The sequence below is a fragment of the Labrus bergylta genome, chromosome 10 (assembly GCF_963930695.1).
Source record: "Labrus bergylta chromosome 10, fLabBer1.1, whole genome shotgun sequence".
Classification (NCBI taxonomy): domain Eukaryota; kingdom Metazoa; phylum Chordata; class Actinopteri; order Labriformes; family Labridae; genus Labrus; species Labrus bergylta.
In genome coordinates, this window is record NC_089204.1 from 27,355,727 (window position 1) to 27,380,733 (window position 25,007).

General features: G+C 39.5%; 1 protein-coding gene across 1 annotated transcript in view; it reads right to left on the reverse strand.

Moving 5' to 3' along the window:
- wdr27 (WD repeat domain 27) overlaps positions 1-25,007 on the reverse strand; it is a 53,244-nt gene that overhangs the window by 20,447 nt on the left and 7,790 nt on the right. Inside the window, exons 13-22 of the mRNA XM_020632813.3 lie at positions 19,660-19,729; positions 18,168-18,236; positions 17,983-18,086; positions 16,941-17,030; positions 16,010-16,131; positions 14,023-14,156; positions 12,632-12,729; positions 11,629-11,750; positions 9,067-9,164; positions 2,571-2,673 (exon numbers count right to left, since the gene is read on the reverse strand). Coding sequence (XP_020488469.2) covers positions 2,571-2,673; positions 9,067-9,164; positions 11,629-11,750; positions 12,632-12,729; positions 14,023-14,156; positions 16,010-16,131; positions 16,941-17,030; positions 17,983-18,086; positions 18,168-18,236; positions 19,660-19,729 — 1,010 coding nt within the window. The remainder of the gene's footprint in view (positions 1-2,570; positions 2,674-9,066; positions 9,165-11,628; positions 11,751-12,631; positions 12,730-14,022; positions 14,157-16,009; positions 16,132-16,940; positions 17,031-17,982; positions 18,087-18,167; positions 18,237-19,659; positions 19,730-25,007) is intronic.

Sequence of the window (25,007 nt, forward strand, 5' to 3'; positions counted from 1 at the left end):
TTGAACTTTGAAGTCTGTGAAACAAATATTCAACTTGTTGGATAAGCAACAGTGTTTATTATTATTCTTGTGAAGACAGATATGTGCTGTCATGAGTGCAGTCACGCAGCAACCACCGTCACCATCTCCCACTGCACGCAACCTGAAGCTTTAGAAAATGTGCCCCCGTTCATTGTGTAATGTAAGCAGCTGCTTCGCTGGGCAAAGCGTGCAGGGATATCTAGCACCGTGGACCAGGCTGGTTGCACCACTTTTAGACACCTGTTGTCCCTCATTAGATCCTGCACCAAAACAAAATGACCGTATGCTATTAAGTAAATTAACTTCGCAGGTTGCTGGTTTGATTTAAAAAAAAACTCCTCAGTTAAAAACCAGGCTGATGGCCTGTTGGTTAGGTTGCACCCCATGTCAGGAGGCACTGATACTTCAAGTGGGCGGCATGGGTTCAAGTCCAACCTGTGGCTCTGCATGTCATTCCTCTCTCTCTCTCTCTCCCCCCCCCCCCCCCCCCCATTTCCTACTCTATCAACTGTCCTATCTAAATAAAGGAAAAACCAACAACAACCAGAGAAGATGGAAGTGTGACTCTAGGCATACTTCACAACTATCAACATTACTGTAAGCCTCGACTACCATACTGATCGCTAGCAGGATTACAAACTCTTCATGGTTAAAAAAGATGACACTACAAAGAGCTGCACAGCTGCACATTTTGGACTTTGCTGAGCACAGTGGAAATCTTCATGCAGGAAGACAGTTAAAATTGTCTTCCCTCTCTGGGAGAGACCCAAAAAGGGACTGCGTCATATATACCAGTGTGACTTATATTTGGGATCACAAGTTAAGTTGTTGTGGACCTGTACACTTTGATTTTGGTTTACAAAATAAAATGAAGATATAACTGTAGATAATGAGTTAATATCTTGTTAACCAGGTATTTGTTCTGAATGCAGTTTGTATGATTATTGTGTAACGAGCCATGAGGGCAGGTTTAAACAGATGTGGTGATGGTTGATTGTAGACGACGACTCATCAGATTCCTGCAGCTGGTCCGTATTATATTTCCCAAAGAAAAACTCCTCACTGAGCTCTGTCAAACAGTCTGTTGGTAGAGTGTCTCCTGCCTGGGGCAAATGACGTGTGTGGTGCCTAACAGGGCATTTGATACTTGGAAGATTAAAATTCTTTCAGGAATGCCTGAATATCAGATAAATCCTTTGATGACTTGGTTTGTATAAACAGTGACTGCAGGACAGAGCGGGGGATATAGAGCATGGGGGATAAAAACGTAATCTCTGCTTTGTTTTAAATAATCTATTTACTGTCAGATCAGAAAGGCGAAATCAAAACAGGGTGAAAGAATGCACATTTCAAGGGGAACATACAACAGGTTAATATCGCCCACACTGAAATCATATTCCACTCAGATAGCTTTTGGCTTTCTGTTTATTGGAAAATCTGTAATATGATCTAGGGAGTCTTTTTAGGGAATTCAGCTCCTTTTTTTTTCCATGATTGCTTTTTGATATATTAAGACAAGTACAAATGTGTCTGGCTTAAAGAAGTCTCAGGGCAGCTACAAATAAATACGGTGCAGTTCACTACCATGCGCGTTTCCCAATTTCCAAGAAAAGCTGGAAACGTCGGATCTCGACAGAGATGCTCTCAGATGTCTGTACTGAGCTGAGTCCCCATAATTAATAATACCCAGCAGCGTGCATATATTATTCCACTGCTTTCAACAAGCACGTACACCAGGAGGAAAGAGAGATGGATACGGAAAAGGGAGGCAGTCTTATGAAATTGTCTTGAATGCGAGTATACGGCACAATCTGGAAAAGCTATTAAATAGTTTGCTTCGACATGAATGTTGAATTTTACCTCTATGGAAAAAGGCTTCGGTCCAAACTAAAATCTCTGAGTCAAGCACACGCAGGCTTCACCTTAAAGGAAGGTGAAGATGATAAAGATATCTTGATGTTCTTTCCTGCTTTTCAATTTTTTTTACAAGTTTCAGAAATACATAAATAATAATTTACTGTGTTAAAGATCGAGTCATAAAAAAAAGGACTTGTGCCGCTCAATCACTTATGGTCCTCCATACATGTGTGGTGGTGACACTGTGTGCAGACCCCGTTCTCTGCCTGGATTTTGATTTTTGTTTTTAGTTGACACTGGACGTTACTGGGTGGGGGAGCTGGTGCGTAGCCTAGCCAACTACAGCTCACAGGTGAGTTTAGGAGTTGGTACAAATCAGTGATTGGACGCTATTCAAACCTGAAAATATGACGGACGTGGACCTAGCGGCAAAGAAGAGAAAAACATAGTGAAGTGAAACGCCTTTAGTGTGTGTGTGTGTGTGTGTGTGTGTGTGTGTGTGTGTGTGTGTGTGTGCTGTTTCGGTCACGTCATTGCTCTACACATAAACAGATTCAATGTTGATTTGAATATTATTTGTGTGTCTTGTCTCTATGCACCAACCAGGAGTGGGAGATAAAGTGACAAAAAAAGACTATAAAAGTGGAATGAAATAAAGAGGTTGCTCAGTAAAGGAGAGTGTTGCAGCTTACACAGTTATCCTCAGAGCCTGTGGCAATGAACCGACCACACGGAGAGATGGCTGAAGAGCATGGATGGCAGCGATTTAGATGGTTCTCATAGCGGCGCACACACCTGAAGAAGGAAACAGTTGTAAGAATTAATTTAGTTTATAAACTTAACCCAACCTGTTTTGAAGATGAGACTCAAAACCCAAGGATTAGAATCTTGGTTTTCTGAGTCCTTGTGCAACTGTCGCTAATCACAACAGCAATAAGAGCACCTAGTGGTGGGCGATATAACGATCTTAGATCGTGGAGGATTTTAATGTGCTGACGATCTGCCAAAGCAGGGAGATTGTAGAACCGGGCTAATGTGTTTATTCTATCATATCAGTTTATGCTCCTACACAGACACGTCTCCCCCTCCCCTTCTGCTCCGCCGTGGTGAAAACGAAAACAAAACTTAAGAGTAGTCCGCAAAAAGAACTCCAACCCAGTTATATGCAACTGTTCGGATATTTTTCCAAACCGACACGCCGTGAGCAACAGTTAACTTATCTGCATAGTTTGCACAGTTAAGTTTACATCTTGGATAGCGACTCAAGAAACCGTTCAACAAGCCGGAGAGACGTTAACAGTCAGACAGAGCGGAGCTCAGACAGACAGTGAGGGGAGATATAACCCCGGTGTTTCAAATGTTGCTGTCGGTGTTTTCTGCTCTCTCTCATTTTTAAAAAGTTACTTATTAAGCTTCTCCACCCGAAGCTCACCTGTTGTAATTACCGAATTTATAGGGATTACACTAAACGACGTTACACTTTGTGTGCAGCAGACAGGTGAGAGTGAGTAACCATGGTGACTGTCTGTCTGTCAATCAACGATGTCCCGCCCCCTCTATGAAGACCCCAGACCTCCTATAAAGAGTTTTTTCAAATAGACTAAACTTGTCAGCAATTTTTGTGCATATAAAAACATTATACAGGGAAATAAGTTTGGTTGAACTGGTCAGTAACTTGCAAATTAGTCTTAAGATCACTATGAAAATAAATCGTGATAAAATCGTGATCATGATTTTGCCAAAAAAAAATTGTGATATGCTATTTTTCCCATATCGCCCATCTCTAAGAGCACCCATCATGTATTTAAGATAATCTCCCTGAAAATGATACTCTACTGTCATCTAAACCAGTGATACTCAACAGGGATTCAAAAGTGGGTCGCAAATTTGTGCAAGTATAAAAAAAGAGCTTTTAAAACATGCTTGTTTTATTATGTATTTGTGTTCGGTCATGGTTTGTACCGTATAGGTCCAAACCTCCACTTTTTTTAAATAAATAATAATTGGTTGAAAAATATCAGAAATTTGGGTCACAGTTTATCATTAAGGAGTTGGTGGTGGGTCCTGAGGCTAGACCAGCTGAGAACCACTGACCTAAAGAGCACTTTAGAATGTGGGAAGTCTTTGGTATGGGCATAAATAATAGTTTATAGTAGTGACTGCAGTCTTTTTTGGTTGAAGTGATCTGTGTAATGAACATGCAAAGCCTATTATTGCACAGAATTTCAGCAGGAATAACCAAGGAGCAGTGGGCCATCCTGCAAGCTTTACGTTTTATTAACATTTGAACCAGCTAAAGACAAGAAGCTGAAAATGCCTCAAGACAAGACACGAATGGCCCCCTCGTGCAACTCAAAGCCGTTTGTCATGCTTTGCAACAGCATGTAATGTCTTTACAATGCCACTCACAGCTAGCTTAGCGAGGGTCTCTCTACGGGCTGGCATGTTGGCAGGGCAGGGCTCAGACAGCTTCCTTTTTTTATTCACATGTTAATGTCATTAAGCTGGTCTTAAAGTAGGTCACATTCACCGGTGACCATAGAAAATCAGATTTTTTCCCCCAGTACCAGTCAGCAGGTTAATGCAATTGCTAAGCACTGAATACAAACATTATAAAGTTTATACTGGGGCATTGTGATTCACATTTAGGGCAAATTGAGGTTTTTTTGCATGCAACCCTTAACAAGAAGAACTTTCTCATTGGATGCCTTTGATAATTTGACTCAACAGGTTCAGCCAAAAACCTTGAAGGACTTGACAATGCTTCCAAAAGGCATACTTTACAAAAGAGGAAAAAACCACATTGCTAGAGGGGTCTTGCTGGAGTTTTTAAAATGCTATTTGACCCATTTTTAAAGAAAAAGAGCGAACAAAATAAACTTTGCATGATTTACAGCTAGTGCAGCACAAGAAAACCCTGAACCTTGACTGTAGGAGTTAAGACTTTTGAAGCAAAGCCTTTTGTAGAAAGATACTGAAACCTAAAAAATATAATGTTTGGAACCAATTGAATCACTTCTAAATGTGTTCAGGTTAGCTCCATTCTGAGTATTGCTAAACTGAACAGGGTGATGCATTGTCTGTGTCAGAGCGACTTAGCTCTCTTACACTTGTGTATCTTTTTGAAAATCCCCTTCAGTATATCAGGACATGCAGGCCGGCATCAGAGCTGACACAAGCTGCCACCATCACACTGATAAGAAGCAGGTTAACAAGTTGGAATAAACAACACTTATCTGATTTTCTAGGTCAGAATATAAATCTAATGTTTTAACTGAGACAGAGGAGCTGCCTTGCTGAATCCCCCCCCCCCACACACACACACACACACACACACACACTCGGTGTTGTGTGAGTGATGACTCTCTGGTATTTTCCTGATGACAATCACAGACTGCGCTTGATGGTCTGATCCTCTTAAAGTGGAGCCTATACTGTTACTGAATCCACCTGGGTATTCAGCGGTAATCATCGGCAGGCTAATCATAGCTTACAGCTGTAGCCAAAATATTTCCCCTAGTTTCACTGTGTCAGTGCAAATCAGGTGAAAGTGCGTCTTTCCTTGTTCTATTTGATATTACTCAATCCCTATATTATGTATGTTACGTGTCGCTCTGCATGACTATATCGCAAGATTGAATTTTGGAGGACCCAACACTGAACTAAAGAGAAACAGCCCACCATCTGTTCCTTCTATCTTTAGTATCAGCTTCTGAGTGGGTTGGATTTTACACTAAAGGATTCCCCAATGTAGGAACCTTCCTCTCTTAAAACCCATCATTTGGAACACAAAGGGTCAATGTAGGGTGGCTGCTTCAAAAACTGGAACCACTCAATTGGGTTATATTGCTTAAAAAGTATTATATTGTACCAAACCTTCAAAAAGCATTAGCTTTATTCCATCTATCTTGATGGATATATATATCCATCAAGCATGTTTGTGTTTCTGTCTGAAAAGGAAGGGGCAGAAAGTGCTGAAAAATGTAATAAGGATTGAGTTCCAGCAGTTTCCAATGAGTCAAATGTATATTTCCTATTCAGGGATTTCTGGAAGTTCTCTTGTTTGAATTAAGCTATAATGTTGTTCTAAACCAATTTGTCCTTCTGCTAATGGAATTATGTGTCTGACATGAAAACTATTCCATTACCTGCTGACGTACGATGGCTGTGACCATATATATTATCAACATGGGTAACATGCTGGGGGCGGCTGTGGGTCAGTGGAAGAGTGGGTTCGATCCCAAGCTCCTGCAGTTACACGTTGCATGTGTCCCTTGCCAAGTCACTTAAACCCCAAGTTGCTCCCGCTGCTTCTGCGGCAGTGTGGGAATGTGTAGGTGTGACCTTGGGTGTAACTTTTGCTGCACTTTGAGTCGTCAGACGAGTAGAAAAAGGCTTTACAAGCTCAAATCCATTTACCATTATTCATTGTCAGCGGTTACAGACAGGATCAATGATGTCAAATCAAAAAAACGGATGAGTTTAAAAAACGTTTTACCTCGACAGTGAGCCAATAAAGAGATTAACCATTCAGACCAATTACATTTTTTTGAACCAGGCTGTGAACAAGTTTGTTTCTTGTTTAAAAACTGATTTTTTATTTATTTGCCGTGTATGTAACTTCCGGGGCTTCTGCAGCCAGCCTCAAGTGGACACTTGATGAACTGCAGGTTTTTATACTTCTTCACTGGATTCATTTTTCAACACCAGTTACCTTTTGGCCAAGATCGAGAATAGGCAGTCTCACATCACATCATTTGTTATACCTATTAGCACACGTCGTTGTGATGATACTAGAGCGGAGAAGATTAGCCTGCTTATACCAAAATGGTGACTGGAGATATGCTCCCATTCAGATTTGGAGAAGGAAAAGGAGAAAGCTTCTGCGAGCTGATGGCGTTTATTGAGCCAGATACAAGCCATCATCACTGCAAATAACAGCTACCAGAGTGGAAAAGACGTATGAGGAAAGAGGAGCAGAATTAAGGGCTGAATTTAAATATGTCGATTAAGTAGCTGTTACTACAGACTCTCAAAAATATGATTTTGCTTTAGCTCCTTATTTGTTATTAGTTTGATATCTAGGTGATTAGGTGATATCTGTTATTCATGATGGAGGACATTTTCTCCAGATGTTTTTCGACAAGTCCTTAAAAAGTTATCTGATAATAATGCAGAACTCCTGTGAGCATCTTATGTAAGCTTTACTCGTGCCGCAAATTCTTCCAAGAATTTTTTATATTGCATTATCATATCATAAGTAGATTCTGCTGGTCGTTAAATCCAACATTGACGTAACTACTTCCATTAGCCGAAGGCCTCACATAAAACATAGAAATATTAACTTTTGGAACTGTAACTCTTCTTGTGATCACGAGCTAAAGAACTGGCAGGTGAGGTTTATCAAAGAGGGAAATCAAATGAACAGGGAGGACATAATGAGAAGGTGCTCCTCCGTTTGTTTTCGAGGATCCATATGTTTCACCTCACAGGACCTGCGTCTGCCAAGGGATGCCTGATGACAGCTCTCTGAACCAAAGTTTGACCTGGAAACCAGGCACAAATATTTATCAGATAGCTATGATGTTTTGATAGAGTCTGGGATGAGGAGTGAAAACATGGAAGCTGTCTCAGACATGTCTCAGAACAAAATATTCAATAATGCCTTCCAGCAGGCCAAAAAGAACATTTTAAAATCCAAGAGGGCCTACTTGAATTAGCTTCCTTATATGGATACCTGCTTCAATGGGCCAAAAAATAATACTGTCAGATACGGACTTAGGAAACTGAACAATTGCCGATTCCCTCATCACCTGAGGAATGTTTTTTTTAAGGAAAAAAGTTTAATCTCATTTGTATATAAGGTAATTTTCACTCCACAGCAACAGCAGAGAAATGAAAATACAATAATCATTTCACTTAATGACTTTAAACAGTTTGGCTCTGGGGATATTTTGACACATTCAATGAATCTTTGCCAGCGTGACAACTTAGGAAAGCTTAAGGAAGAAGAATGTTAACTCTTAATGGTTTCAACAGGCCCAGAGAAGGTGGTGGCATTTCTGGATCTGGTTTATAAACTGTTTCCTCCTTGCATGGTGGGGTTTCAGCTAACATGATTATCACAGCGATGGACTGTGTTCACAGACATTGCAGGGTCGTCATAGCAACCGAAAATCACAGCAACCAAAAATCACAGCAACCCATTATCGGTTTTTGGCCTTGTCCGCCTGCATAGAGATTTCTCCAGATTCTCTAAATCTTTGAGTGACATTATGCAATGTAGATGATGAAATCCCCCAATTCTTTGCAATGTTATGTAAAAAATAACAAGCATAACGTGTTGCACTATTTCCCTGCACAATCTTTCATAGAGTGGTCAACTCCTCATCTTTACTTTAAATACACTCTGCCTCTCTTGAACGCTCTTTTTATCCTTTATACTGTACCCGATCCTGTTACTAAAGTGTCGCAAGCTGACCTCACTAACTGTGAGATGTTTCGTCAGGTGATTTTTTTAAGCATTTCACAACTTTTCCAGTCTTTTGTTGCCATCACCCCAACTTTTTTGAAACATGTTTTCCACATCAAGTTAAAATTGGGCATATCATTTTCCAAAAATAACCAATTTTCTGAGTTTTGACATTTGATATGTTGTCTTTGTTCTATTTTCAATCAAATATTTGGTTTTCATGATTGTTTTTTTTTTTTTTGCAAAAAAATCACATCCTGATTGTATTTCTGTTCTACACAGCGTCCCAGCTTTTAAGGAATCAGTGATGGTGAGAAAAAGTAAACGTATTGGGTATAAGCTGCTATGAAGGCCTAGTGCTGTAACTCATCCTTTGTTGTTTTTTACGCTGCTATTACCCAGAGACAGGAAACTTGAAGGAAATTTAGTGTGCTGACTGTTCGGTCTCTTTTTAAGTGTTGTTGTGGTCGTGCACCTGAAACTTTATATTGTCGAGTGTGCTCCTTTTTTTCTGTTTTTGCTATACAATAAGACAATGACACTACTGTTAAACTTCAAGATTTGAGTGTTTTCCTTCTTGGAAGCCCAAAGAACTAAACCAGTACAGAAGCATTTAGTTAAAATAAATATATAGACATTACAGTTTCCTGGCCTGATTTTCACATAGAAGGTGGATCTATTACAATTTCAACAGTATAGACTATAAAAATACAAACCTAAGTGTGCGGAGGTCCCAAATCTTCATTCCATCTGTGACTGCGTTGGTCAGGAAAAGGTTGTATGAATCCGGTGCTTGTGTGCTGAACATGGAGCCCTGGGAAATACACACAAAGAGAGAAAAATGACTAGTCAGCACATGCTTGACTGAAATGGGTTGTAAATTTTGTCGTCCGGTACTGGGAAAGTTGCTGTGCATCTTCAGTCAACAAATAGTTTTCATATTATTGTCTCAGTGAGGTTGCATTGTTAGTATTAAAAAGTAAAAGATGACATTAAAGAGAAAGGAAGAACACAAGATAAGATCCCACAACGGAGAAATTTACAGTGTTACAGCAGCAAAGATCAAGGAAAGACACAGTGCACAATAAAATAACTGATGAGCTGAAACAGAGCTGCAGTTCTAACAAAAACTCTGGACTTGAAACATCAGGTCTTGAAAGAAAACTGGAATGGAAGCAAAACTAGGATAACATTTTTTGGGTGTAATTTTCCATCTCTGATAGACCACAGTAAGGCTACAGCTATAAATATGTCCTTTTTCCACATCTACTTATCTATTAATGACTTTCAAACCAAGTTATCAGATGATGCAGTGTGTGTGTGAGAGGGAGAGAGAGCGATGGGGGTATGTGTTTTTTGTTTAGGTTTCCATTAAGAGTGTGAGAACGGCAGTCTGAGAGGGCATTTCCAGTCCCATTTTCCCGAGAGGTCCTCTGCTCTGATGAGTTCCAGGTGAACCTTTGCAGAAGAGGGGATGGAAATTTGAAGTGGGAGAAGCTGCTTCACATGCTGCCGTTCCTGATGTTTTGTGCGCCTCTGAACGAGAAAGCACGGGGAGGGAAGGGAAGCGGGGGAGAGGGATGTTATGTGTGCAGTCCTCAGGCAGGGGCAATCCCTCTGATCCACTGGTATTAACCCTACGGGCCTTCAAATAGGCCCTCGGGTATCCAGACTGAGGACCCCACATTGATGCAACAGCCAAGCTGAAACAACACTCGGCGGGCTTTCCACGTTGTATGGCACACAAAAGCTTGGCGTGACAAAGAACAGGCAACTCCGGGTCGGAGGAGTAGAGTCAGCTGTGTGTACGAGTGCTTCGCAGTTGAATGGGTTAATGGATTTAATCCACACCACTAGCTGCTGTTTGTCCAGCTAATCCAGGCAGGCCTGAGTGTCAAGTATGCACAGGTCAACATGTAGAAGTGAGTAAAGTCAATACCCCAGGGTCACTAGGTGCAAACCTCTCATTTGCACAAAAACACACTTCTCTGTATTCCAATAAGTTATATAAGAATCATGCAGATAAGATTTGCAGTTAATAAGATGGCAAACATTCAAGTGACTTGAGATAAACCAGGCCCTTGATTTCTCTGTAAAAGTGATCGCTTTACAGAAATGTAGATACTCTGCAGGAAACTGAGGCTTCAATGCATGAATTTACTACCAGTATTTATAGTTTTCATTTTGAGTGATGCACTATTCGATACTTCATAACACCATAATGGATATGGAAACAAGCCCAAGCTGTCTACTTGTTAGACACCAGCAAATTGGGCCCACATTGGTCCAAGACAGTGATGAGGGAGTAAGGCCACATAAACCCAAAGTGCATCATGGAACAGCTTAACTCCAAGGCCATCATCCAGCATGGAATCTCTTCTTGACATCTCTTAATCCTGATGCACCGGGGATTTACATTCAAACACTCAGCAAGATGAACGATACTGCTGATGGCAGGTCCCGTCTGTCTGTCATGGAAACTTTTCAGTAACCATGACATTTTTATTTTGACCTTCTTCCTTCACACCACAAAATAACCCTTCTATTCCCTTTAAGACAATCTGTACCTTAGGTAACTCTCAGAAAAGTCTCATAGTAACACTACAACATCTGCCAATAAGTAGACCCTTCAAGAGTAGGATGCAGGACTGGGCTCTGACTACCAACCCATGCCAAGCTAAGCAAACTCTGTGCTGTGTAGGTGAGGTTTAAAAGTCACTCTGACTGTGGAGTGAACACTACAGATGAAGGCTTTCATAATTATGAGAAAAGGCAGATAAACAAAATAATTTGGCCATGAGTATTTGAAATGATTTGAAAGGGAATGCAAACTTACGTAGTTTAAAGTGAGGTAACTGTTGGATGCACATGGGTAAAAACCATCGCTTGAGTTATTTTCTTATCAGTCAAAGAGTCAAAGACAGGTTTGAGTTAAACCTAATGGATCCCAGTTTTCCTATTAAATGCTTCTTACATTGTTTAATTCAAGCCAACACACACTGCCTTTTATCTCTTTCTCTCTTTAAATCTATTTAAACGGTCCGATCTTAAAAGTAGAAATAATCAGAAACATTAAATGCTGAGGGATGAAGGAGGCGTGTCTGAGGAGAGCATTTGTTTTAGTCTAAAATCAGCTCTGATAGTCACATTTAAAGCCGTTTAGGGGATGTTATTAACTGTATTATATGGCATACTCTCCTATATTCAGTACTATATTGTATGTGATACCTGAGGCGGTAACAAACATATCATAGAGTAGATGGTACTCTTTAACTTACCTTGTTCTGTGTAATGTAGTGGACAACTCTGCTGTGGGCATCAGGCAGCTCTGAGGCAACTGTACCCTTGTTCATATCAAATACTTGAATGGAGCGATCTAAACCACACACTAGAACAATGTCTGAGACAGCTTTTAAGGAAAGTTATAGGCTTGGAATATATAAAATATAGGCTGCTGTAGATGACGTGTGGGATACTCAAGTTTTACTCTCATCTTAAAGAACATTTTCTTAAACAGGGGCAGCTTCTCAAAGTAAAGACAATTCACATATTTGGTCAATGCCTTTCATAAGAGTTCCAACTCTCCTTTATTTTGCAGAGTGTCTTCTTTTTTCAGCCTGATTCATCTTTTCATACTCTGATGCAGAAGTATTGAAAATGTCAGAAGTTGTCTGCAAGTTTGCAAACTGTTTTATGAATGTTTAACGCCTCTCTCTTTTATATTCATGAAAGTGACGGAGAGTCTCCTTATGCATTTTATCTTTTAAGAATATCTGTTTCCTGCTTTGAGAAAATGTCAGTGGGCTTCCTGAAACAATTGATTCTGTTTTAACACATTTATCCTGATTAAAAATAGGAAATAGAGAGTTCAAACCTACTATCTTGTAAGCACTGTATCCTTTTTTCAGTCTGCCAGTTCAAAGCACATTGGTGCGGTATGCCTCCTGACGGAGACTCATCCTAAAGCAGCTCAGTTCAGGAGATTTATTGGAAGATAAATGCACTGTAAACCCTAAACAACAGGTTGGAATGCAGACATTCCTGAAAAATTAAAAGACACCTTGATGGTTTACAGGTTAAGTCGTCTGTGGAAACCCTGAAGCTACATTTGAAGTCTTTATGTAGCACAGACTGATTACTGTGGTTTTCATGGAAGAGGTCGAACAGGATGCTCAAAGCATAAATGCCTGAGAGATTGTTTGCCCACCTTTTAGCTTTATTGCAGTTTACTGAAGCCCCTCCAGCTTTAACAACAAATATTACAACAGGAAAAAAGGATACGAGAGTAGAAATCATTGATGGCAGACATGGCAGTGATGTCGGTTGCCTGCGTTGTTGTAAAGCTTCCTGTCAATTTGACGGCGCTCCGTTGATGGTATCTGAGATGAGAAGATGTTGCATAATTTTCGAGACCAATACAGGATCATTTATGATCAACATTTTAACAAATCACTAGAGCAACATGCTAGGAGACAGTATGAAGGCTCAATCTTTATGTTCCTGGAATCCAAAACAAGCCCCTACAGCTTACAGCACAGTTTGAAATCAGGATCTGTCACCCGCCAAATACGGGTGTTTCTTTGTTGGGTGAATTTACTCAACCTACCAGCCTTGGTGGCGGGTAAAAGTTAAATGACAGAGTGATTTAAAACATTAAAAAACATAAATTGAATCCTCAAAAAAAGAGAGTGACTGGCAGATTTTTGAATCCACTAGTCGCAGTGGCAGGTAGGTGAAAAAGCTAATTTCCAACTCTGGTTTATAGCACAAAGGAGTGTTGTAGTCAAGACATACCCTAGACCAGAGTGCTCCGAGACCAAGACCATGAATATCACTGAAGAATCAGTGTGTTACTCCCTTAGACCGTAACACTGGGAAGGTTGCGGCTGTGACCCTTAGATAGAAATCAAACTACATATGAACTGAAGTTACCCTAACCCTTTTTTTAAAAAAAGGTGTTTTCCTGCTTATCACAGTAATGACCTGGAAAAATATCCTTTCAGTGGTCGTCTTGACCGGTCTTGATTTAAAATCTGGAGTTCGCCCAGTCTGAGACCGAGACAAGACTGAGTTAAAATGCTTTCGATTCCGAGACGAGACCTTCAAAAAGTGGTCTCGATAGTACAAAGTAAAGCAGTTTGGATTGTGATGATTGTCACTGAGGGTCTGAATTAAAGGTGTAATATCTGTAACAATGCTAGCTTAATGAAAAAAGTTTACTACTGACATAACTCATGTAAAGTTTGAAAAAAAAAGGAACAATAACAATCCTTTGATGTTTATTTCCATTTTTACCTGTATGGCAATTTTGTTGTAATAGATTTATCAATAGAAAAGTGTCATGTGATTGGTTACCTATCTGAAATAAACTTCCTATACTGTTTCTCTCCTGAGGGAGGCACAGACCCCTTCTGTGAATGTTTCTGCTCAGAGGCTAATAAGACTGGTGCTACTGTGCAACTCTGAGGTTTGAGTGCACGCCATTGCATTGTGAAACAGAGTTTAATATTTTGTCTGATTACTTCCCTAACAATAACATGTATCTACTATTTCTGAGGCGTATTTGTAAGGGCCAATAGTTCTTTCTTGAGTTTACACAGCACAGTGTAACAACTAAACTGGTCAATGCATCACTATCAATCACACACGTGATAAAAGTCTTTTGTAGTCACCTTTTGATGTCGTCCCGTGTGACGTCCACATTATACAGGTGCAGGAACAGAGAGGGTCCTGATGCCAGGAGAATAACTTTGTCGAGGTAATAAAACTGAGCACTTCTAATGGGCTTGGAGAACATACCATCGCCCTACAGAAGGGAAGAAGAGATACACAAAATCAGGCCACAACCCTTGATGAAAGAAAAAAATAATACTTATTTGGCTTAAAAATACAATAAAAACCTGTATTTCATTGGTGCTTACTGAGACAAAGCTTGAAAAACTCTGTTTCGAAACCAAACTACGTGCTCCAAACCTTCCTTGAAGTGATTTAAAGTCTCAATCTCTGACAGCAATCAAAAGCACCTCACGTTTTTATTACCTTAATTTGTGAAGTGGTTATCAGGACATACTGTAACGTCTGATTTTTCCCGTTAAATGAAGAATAATATTGTTGGCATTATTGGTAGACAATGTAAAAGTCATTGCACAGTTCAGATCCCTGACACACTCAGAAAAACCAGCGTCTCCTCCATTGGGTTTTTTACACCCTGTGGAAAAAGGGGAGCAAATAAATCCTTCTCTAAAGGGAGGAAGTGACCTCAAGGAAAAGTGTCCTCATCAGAAGAGTTCTGTGTAGGGCATTGTACTCCTTAAACACTTAACTGCATGGAATATATCAAGGTAAAGGATGCAAACAGATCCACATTTTTTTCTCTTTCCCCAGATCTTCCATCTTTCTGTCATCTGAAATCATCCAACACAAAGCAGGTCATCTCAGGTTTTTTTCTGTCTAGTGTTTTGAAGTATAACTTGTAAAGCTATGTGTTATTCTGGCTCACCCCGACACATCTCGTGTCCTTTAAAAGACTTGCAGTTGTTGCCAAGTTGACTCACAAGCAAGGCTACAGATCCGGTAAGGCTCAAAACTATCTCACTAAATGGCGCAGAGCGGAGATCATGGTTAGCATCAGCTATGGGAAGACCCCAGGGTTTTCACTTGGCATGGGGAAGTAGACACACTTCTGACTGTCCTGTTAAACATGATACCCAATAAAGTCAGAGGATTCTGCATATGATCATATCTTTGGATGCTCCAGGTCGAGCAGTTGCTGCTCTGCCTTTAAGCCAAGAAACTATTGCATCATCCCAATTAATGTGGATTTCTGTTTTTTAATTCCACATGGCAATTCAGCTTGTAACAAATGACAACATGAGGCCAAACATACAGATACAGTAGCAACCGCTGTTTTACTGTCATTCAAGTGTAGCGTCAGGGCCTCATTTACAACCCTGTAATTAGGGAGAAAATCCTTCCAGCGATCACAGCCGTGTTTGAAAAACAGCAGTGAGAGTGAAAAATGTGTACAGCAAGTGTCTGGAGGTACTTTGTTGTCTTCTCAACCAATTTGAGTTTTAAGCTCTTCAAAGTGAGGAGATGTTTGCAGTATGACGGGGAATGTAGCTGGTCTTCATTTCAATGTTTTCACGGTTAAGACTTGGACTTTGAAATAACAGAATGATGACTCAATAAGATCCAGTACAAAACAAAAACCCTCCCCCAAATATTATTCATATTTTACACTTAACAGAATTTAAAACTTCATGATACTAGTAAAAATCAATATATTGATACCACAGCAACAAAGAATTGTGAAGTTTAGACAGTGTCTTCAGTTGTCCCCAAATAAACTGTAGGATATTCCTTTTTAAGTATTCCATCTCAATTACCCCCTCATAATCCATCTAAATTACCCCTCCTAATCCATCTCAATTACCCCTCCTAATCTAGTTGAACCCCCCACGTGAATTTGAAGGACCACCGTTACTCTCTCTCTTTCACTTGGGGCAGATTATAGTTAGAAGTGTGACCGAAGAGCTTTGTTTGTTGTCTTTTTGATACCATCGATCATTTAAATAACAGAAATTGAATTCCTTTAAAACGTGGTATTGAAAAGTAATAAGTACTGAACCATTTTGACAACCTCAATAGGTAAGTTACCATAATAATGGCAGGTTCTGGGCTGCCATGGGTCCAGATCCGCAGTGATTGGTCCTCTGACGCACTGAGCCACCATTGTCTGTTGAGGCTCCAGCTCACACTGCTCACTGGTTTGTCATGTCCTGCATTAAAGAAGAGTTTTTTTAAGTTCATCCTGGAAGAACAGCATGTGGCCGCAAACTTTACATTAATGGGCTTGTAAAGAGAACCAGTCAGAGAGCGGAGAGGAGGCTCTGCATGACCTACTGGTCACCTCTACTTCTGTCCTTCTATCTCTGCTGCCCCCTCCTGGAAACTGTGTTCCCCCTGCAACAGATGCTCAACTTTTTTTTGCCAATCAGTGATCTAGATTCTGCACAGGATGGCTTTCTGATAGACAGACTAGACTGCTCCCACAAATACTTTATCTTCTTAATGTGCAGATTGGTCAGAATAAGGTCAAATTGTTGTTTTCAAAATAACTTCTCGTCTTTGTTTTCTACCCTGACCTAGGATTAACTGTTGTACAAAAACAGACAGGACGTACCAAATTATTGCTTTGGAATAAACGCAAAATAAAATCAGGTCGGAAAAACTTCTTATCTTCTATATGAGCGACAGCTGAGTGAGTTAAATATTTGAATATTCCAGGAGGTCTTTCATCTCTAGCCATGGATCCATTTCAAGACTGTTAATCAGAGTTGTCTAAATATGGAAGAAGTAAATTCAAGCTGAGGATGAACTTGTCTCGTAAAACATTCGAGGTAAAATCTTGACCTTAAACGCCTTGAAAAATTGGTTATGATTTGAAATTAGCCAATAATCATAAAATTAACTTTATCTCTTAACAAAAACATAACACACTTTAAAATGCAGTGCTGTTGAAACCTCTGAGGCATCAGAAGGCTGCAGAGGTTTTCATGCTATGGGTGCTCATGTCTACTTCACCCACCTGTGTAGACAGTGGGATTGCCAGTGAGGGAGGACTTGTACAATAACACAGAGCTGTCGCCAAGACCACACAGGATCTGTTTTCCGTCACCTGGGAGAGACAAGGAAACAAAGAATCCTTTCATGGGATTTTAAGTCAAGCTGATTCATAATTACCCAAAATATGGAAGAGTTTTTTAAACAGCAGAGAGGCCAAGAGGTTGGTCTAAAACAATCAAACAATACATCTTCGTACTTAAAACATGAACAGTTCATGATTTTCTGCCAATCCCTCTTCATACTTTATTGTTTTAGCTTCATTCACCAAAAACAACTTGCTCTTTTTTTTCTGTTTGTTAAAGGTCACATATTCTGCAAAATACACCTCACCATGTTTTTCTAACACTAATATGTGTCTCTAGTCTGTCTACAAATCTCCCAATTATGAGTAAAGTCAATCCTCTCTGTCTTTTCCCTTCTCCACTTTTCAGAAAATGTGTGCTCAAACAGGCCGTTTGGAGATTTTCCCTTCATGACATCACAAAGGGCAGTAGCCCCTCCCCCAGGTGGGTGACACTCCCACAGCTGGGTGTTTGTTCTGCCCTCTCAGTCTGCCTTCTCACAGTAAACAATAGGACATGGAGTGAGAAAGCCCGAGACACCCAAGCCCTTCTAGAGAGGGGCGTAGTCAGACACAGCTCATTTACATTTAAAGGTACAGACACAGAAATAGCCTGTTCTGAGCAGGGCTGAAATAGAGGGGTTTATAGGCATGATCAACTACAGGATCAGAGTGGATTTAGAACAAGAAACTTCACAGACATGTTTTGAGGAGCTCTGAGACTTATTTAAACTGGTTGTAAAGGAGGAGAATATGTGACCTTTAAACTGTATAAATGATCACTGCTGATGTGTTTCATCTTTAGTCTTTAACTGTTCTTTCACATTTACAATGCCACCTTAAAGCATTTATGTTGCAGTTTCATTGAGAACACTCCTCTGATACACACCACCATACAAGTTTAATTGTGTTTTTTTATGGTATTTTACTGGAATGATCTCACCTGAATACTGGAGGCAGTTGACTGGTTTGTTGCCAGTGCGTTGATGACTGTGTGGAACAGAAGGTGCTGCACTGTCTGCTGGATAATCTCTGAGAAGGAAACCACTAAATAACACAAAAAAAGGTTAGTACTAATATAAACTCTAGCATTTAAATAATTCTGTACTAAATTTCGTGACTACTTACGTCTTTTTGTGAGCCTTTTTAGAGAAAGAATTCTTCTGAACATTTGTTTTAGGTGAAAACATTTTCCTTCTGAAAAGCAACAAAAGAATATCCATGATGTTTCTTGTATTTATTAACATTTCAAAGATTATTTTTCACATTTAGGATCAAGAAAAGCTGTTCAGCTTTGCACGTTTAACTTTAGGGTATATTGATTCTCCCAGCTACTTTCCTGAAGCCCCATGAAGAATAACGACTGGAGGTTTGATGTTCACCAAGAAGACGGTGCAAGAATCAAATCTACAAACCAAGTAAACCTGAATGAACAAGTTGTAGGAATAATCTTGAAACAATTTCTGACTTGGAAAATTTGCATGGATAATTAAAAATGTGACATTGTAACATGAAGGCTCCCTTAAGACTCAAGATTTGATTTATTTTTAATTTTCCTTATGTGTCTGCATACATATTAATAAAAAAATGTGATTCTCCCAGCTCACAGCAGTGTAAGTGAAATATAACAGTATATGTAAGTCCTTTAAAGGTCACACATTATCCTCCTTTTCAACCAGTTCAAATAAGTCTCAGAGCTCTCCAAAACATGTCTGTGAAGCTTCTTATTAAAAATCCACTCTGATCCTGTATTTGATCATGTGTATAAACCCCTCTATTTCAGCCTTGCTCAGAACAGGCTGTTTCTGTGTCTGTACCTTTAAATATGTAAATGAGCTGTGTCTGACCACGCCCCCTCTCTGGAAGGGCTTGGGTGGGCTCGGGCTTTCTCATCCCATGTCCTATTGTTTATGGTGAGAAGGCAGACTCAGAGGGCAGAATAAACACCTAGCTGTGGGAGAGTCACCCACCTGGGGGAGGGGTTACTGCCCTTTGTGATGTCACAAAGGGAAAACCTCCAAACGGCCTGTTTGAGCACACATTTTCTGAAAAGTGGAGCAGGCAAACGACGGAGAGGACAGGCTTTTCTTATCATTGGGGGTTTTGAGAAGGACTAGGGACACATATTAGTGTTAGAGAAACATGGTGAAGTGTATTTTGCAGAATTTGTGACCTTTAAAAAATAACCAGAACATCAAGGAGAGAAATAGGATGCAATTTGGTGCAAAACATGGCAAGTTGAAAGAGTTGACCTCACATTTGACAGCAGACCAAACTAAAGGTTAGCTTCATAGCCAAACAACTGTTTCCTCATTTATGTAGGTCAAAACTTGAAGAAGGTATGAAGGCATGAGGTTGTGCTAGTTAGTTGCTGTGCAAAAAGAGTAACCTGTTTAGTTATTTTCATTGCATTCATTTAAGAAGCACTTAAATGCAAAGTAAGTCTTTTGGTGCCTGAAAATCCCCAGAAGGATCAGAGACAAAAAAAACATAATAGTATTGTTATTCTTGACAAACTCAAAACGTTTCAAAGTTGAATTTCTCCTCCTCTCATCAGATTTGGGGAGAATAAAATAAATAGTAATTTGATTTTCTATAAGGCTGAAGTTTGTGAACCTACCTTGGGGTGCTGGTATATCCAGATGACCTCACTTTGGAGTGGAAAACCAGGGGCTGCTCCTTTATGCCTCCTTTTGTAAAAAGATGTAAAAAGATAAATCATTTGTAATAGGCTGTCACAGGAATCTGCATTAGTTTAAATGATCTACAGTAAGTTACAGTCTGGCAAAAGCAAAGACAAAGGATACTAAAAACCAACCATTTACAAATGAGTAGACATCAAATATTTACAAGAGAGAAGACCTCTGTCCATTTTTTTGGGATTACATAGAACTCATGATACTGAGGGAAACTTTTAAAGATATGCAAAGAAAGAAAGATACAATATTATTAGGGATTGTGAGAATTAGTTGCATCAGCCACAAACGGTGGGATGGTTCATTATACTCCCTGATTGCTGTCAGGGCCTTTTACTTTTTAAGAATGAGCTCACTTTTTCCACAACCATTAAAAAGTTTGAGTTCTTCCAAAAACGATTCTCCTGTCAAATTCAGGCCCAGTGAGAAAAAGTAACCAAATCTCTGAGTGGCAACTTGAGACCTGAGATGCATAAAAAAAAAAAATCCAGGCTTGGTTTACACCCTTCATTAAAGTAAGAGGAGTTTAACTTGTAAGATGTTATTTCTCCAGAGCTTATCTAATATTGACCAAGACGGATCACCTGTGAGTTTTAGCTCGTCAGTAAGACTTTTCAAGTTCTTCTCAGATGGTTCTACTTTCCATCTCTCTCGTGAGGTATTGCAGTTTGCAGACGGATTGATGTGCTGATTAATTCAAAGATTTAAAAAAAAAAGAGACCTGCCGACAGAATCTCTAAAGTCAGTAAATAACCAGAAGTATTCCTCTGTGCAACAATTTTACATCAACAAAAACATTTATCTTCTTGCCATAGACTGTATGAAACATGGACGTCACCTAGAATAAAGGTTCAGAACGAGGGTAATCCCCATACTTGAAGTGCTACCTCCACCTGAATTCTATCCATTTAGTAGGCGGGTCTTAAGCCTCCTTGCAAACTGCTACAACACGCCCACCTGTCAGTCAAATCAAACCAAACATTCCCCTAATCATGCAAATATATGCATATCTCTTAGCTTTAATATAATCAAAACTAATGAGTCATTAAATCATCCAGTTTCCATGCAGTGTGAATGAATAAAGAAATGAGACATTCAGACAGAAATCATTTTTTGTACCAGGCTGTAAACATTTAAACCAGCTGTGAAAATGGACAGTCACATACTTCACTGGGTGTTAAAGGGGCTTTTGTAGCCACTCTACAGTAGCGGTGTTGCATTGGCTTCATTTTCCAACATCAGAGGTTGCCGCTTGTTTCTTACAAGCTAGCAATAAACATACCACATAATTATTGTTAGTATGCTCACAATCATTAACCTCACAAACCCCGTGCTGCTCAACTGGCTCACCTGTCTACAAGTTCCTCACGTATCATTTGAGTACTAGTTATTATCTTAGGCTCTTGCACATCTCAGTTAGGGCACCGTCCCAACACGAGAGTACATTCATCACTAGTGACACATAACAGTCTGAATCAAAGGGAAACACATCTGGATCTCTTTTCAATCCTCTCTTATCAAGGAGTGCTTTTCATCTTTGATCAGCAGTGCAAATGTTCACTCCAGGATTGGCTTGACAGGTTTTTCCTGCATATTTCACTTGACTACATCTGAACAATTATTTTGTTCCCTTTTGTTGGATTTTGGAATTGAAACTCAAATTTCATAAAGTACATGTTGTTTCTATATCTGCACTGCCTCAAAGGATACTCTGTCTGATGGTGTATGTACAGTTTTGCTTCTACAAAAATGAGGCGACGCCTTCGAGCTTGTTCAGGCAGTCAACTCAAGCTAGACTGATTTCACACTCGACATGTATCATTATCCACAATAACCTGACAACACCTCCGCAAGATTAGTGGCCTGCAAAATGTCTGGTCTCTCCCTCTGCTCTTTCATTGCCAGCTCTGACCTGCACCAGTCCTGCACGCTTGCTCAGCCCCAGCATCCACCTATAGGCTCCGACTGGGGGTGTTTAAGATATTATCCCATCACTTCTCAAATGCTTGCATGTAAATAAAAACAGCGAGGAGTGATGAGGTCGAAGCCTAGACGCCAAACACAAACTATGTTCTGCTGCAATAAATATTTGACACAGATACAAACATTAGTTGTCTGACTGAAATTATAGGACTTCATCAATCAGTAAAGATAGCGTTAAAAAGTTGAATAAATATACTACTGCTTATTTTCTACTTGAAAAATAATGGTATTGTAACACTGGTTGCTGTTGTGTTTGTAGCTTTTTGATTTTGACCCAGAACAGATTATCCACAGGAAACTCTGCAATGTGGGCTTAAAATCTAATTACCTGGCTACACAATCATTTGGCTTTGCTCAGCAGCCCTATTTACCCCTCGCTGGTATATAATAGTCATTAAGTTTTACAGAGCAGTTAAACCTTCTAATTTACGCTGACTTAAGACCAGACGCTATTTGAAACAAAGTGAGAGTCTCGGACAAATTTCCAAATCGTGTCATATCTTAATCAAATCACAGCGTTTCACTGTGTGCTCTGTTTACAGCTCTCATTATGTCAGATTTAACTTAATCTGCAACTAACTTTAATACAACTAAACTACACAGTAAAGCTATTCAGTCTAACTCAAAACATAATTTTGTTTCTGATGCAACAACTAGAAGAGCAACAAATTCTAAGTATTAAGTGCAGTTTTGCCTGCAGTAACAGAGAACACGAGGTCCGCTAGCTGCTGTAAGGATGTCAAAATGTACTTGGGTACTTTGCAATACCACGTGTTTTAAAATGATAAAATCTTTGTTATTTTAATGATCAGAAGCATCAAAAAGTAACACATCTATTTCATTAGAAATATGTGTAAGGAGTGGATTGAATCCATCAAAAATTGCTAGCAAAATCGGTGTGTAGGTTCTCAGTCATCTAGGTCATGTTAAATGCTAAGCTTGATCCAAAGGCAAATGGACTGGTTAAAGATCTTGAAGAAGTTTCACCTCTCCTCTGATAGGCTTCTTCAGTTCTGAGTCCTGAGTCAGAGAAAGGCTTCTTCAATTCTGACTCAGTTTAAATGGTTTCAAGATGCTTCGAATTTGCAAACAAAATCCTGCAACCTGTCGAAAAAATGCATCAATAAATTTAGTAATGTTTAAACGTTGCCAACACCTTTGTGCATTTTAGACAGTGTGCAGGATTTTGCTTGCAACTTTTGAGAGTTGAAAACAAAAAAAAATCGTCAAATATTAGGGTGACTAGGACTTCTATTTTGGTTGCTGTGGTATCGAAACAGGAATATGGTTTGATTTGAACTAGTATCATATCAAAGTTTAAAATTCTGGTATCGTGACAACACTAATCCACTGTGTTCAGGTCTGCAGCTGTAGAACTAAATAAAGCTGGATAGATGGGTTAACAAGCTTTAAAACATAAATCCCTTTTTCGTTTTTTTAAGAAGTGACAATGATTTGTTTTACGGCTTTGGCTGCCTGCACTAGAAGGACCCAGGCTCAGACAAGCCTTGGAGTCTATTCTAAAATAAACCACTGAGTCTTTCTCTTAGACAGCGAAGAGGAGATGGTAAAACTCAGACCTCCCTCTGAGTTGTTGAATGTTGCCCAGAAAAAGATTTTATAATTCAAGCTTCTAAAAATGTACCAACCATAGCAGGTAGAGTATATATGTGTCTGAGATATTATTCTGACTGTAACCAGACTCTCTGGTATGAGTTATTGCCTTATTGAACTGTGGAAAGTAGGACACTCAGTAGGAGAAGAAAGAGTTCAGAGGCACGCTCAACTTAAGACTGAAGGAATTGTGGATCCGGAGCCAAACTTTTGGTCTGACAGCAAAAGAAATCATGTAGAAACCTAAAGAATATGTTGAACACGTGTACCATGTGTCGAGCATACTACAGGAATAAAAGAGGGAAACAAATGTAATACTACCTGTAGGTATGTGAAAAAAACATACACCACTTTGTGAGTGTCAAATGGAGAGCGGGCTGTGAACTACATTCACTGACCTTAAATTAACAAAGCATACGTTAAAACAGAAGCCTGACAGTAATTTTATTGCCTTTTATCACCTCCATTAGTTTTATTTATTCAATAGTTTTTATTTAATCTCTTAACTTCTTTTCACTGCTGTCGAATTTAGCCTGACTTCTTCATTACCTTCATTCCTGTCATGAAGAAATGACACGCTCAAATTGGCAGAGGTATCTGTTTAGAGCACCATATGAAAAAGAAAGAATATATATTTTTGGCCAGCTGATCAATTATTTCAATGCAGTAGTCAGGACAACGATATTTTGTCCAACCCCTATTTCTATCCCTTTTTATTTGTCTTATCGTTGTTTTTGCTTTAACTCCTTTTATTATGTTTGTTTCTAGCTCTTTTAATTGCTTACATCGTCTTACATCCTTTCTCCCTTTGGTCTCAATCTATGAAGCTCTTATGATGTTGGGTAAATTATGTTAGTTGGATTTTTGTATCTACGTTCTTATGTGTTGGAGGTTTGTTGTTGTCCTTTGGGTTGTTTTGTGTTGGGTTCTTATGCTTTGTTCACATGTATGCTCCTCCTCCTGTGTGTCAAAACACTTTTTAAGCCCTTGTTTTCAAAAGAGGTATTCAAATAAAGTTATTGTAATTATTATGAGCATCCAGAATTTGAAGTCTGTTCCTCCATTTTATTAGCCGTTGATGACATCTTTGGAGACTTGGGCAGCTTTTTGAATAAAAGTTAAATATTCCTGATAAAGAGGAACTCTTAATAACTTATGTAACACTTTCATCTGTATTTTTTTGTTTACTGGTTTAACGGATCTCTATGGATAACTGAAAGTCATTCAAAGTGAGTAATGAGAAAGCATTTGAGGGCTATACAATGCTAATTGCCGCCTTAGTAGCCCCCTGATGTCCATACTATAAAACAACTTAATCCAGGCAGCCATGCTTCAGAGACGTGACATCATGTAAAATGCAGCTGAATTTCATCACCTCAGAAAGCCAACGGGCCTGGTTTACTTCATGATTATGTTACATAGAAGTGTGACAGGCAATAGATATCTAATCTGCACTCACAGTTCTCTTAAAAGAGCCCTGTCAGACATGTGCCAGATTTACAATGGAAGAACGTTTTCTGTTCCAGGAGTCTCAGAGGTTTATGGTGTAATTTGTATATAATTCTGCAGATATCCTCAAGAATACAGGGATGCAGGGGGGCAGCATGGCGAGTTTCACTGGTCCGTAAATGTTTGTGGTTTTTGGTCTGACAACGCAGTCACGCAGTACCTCTAG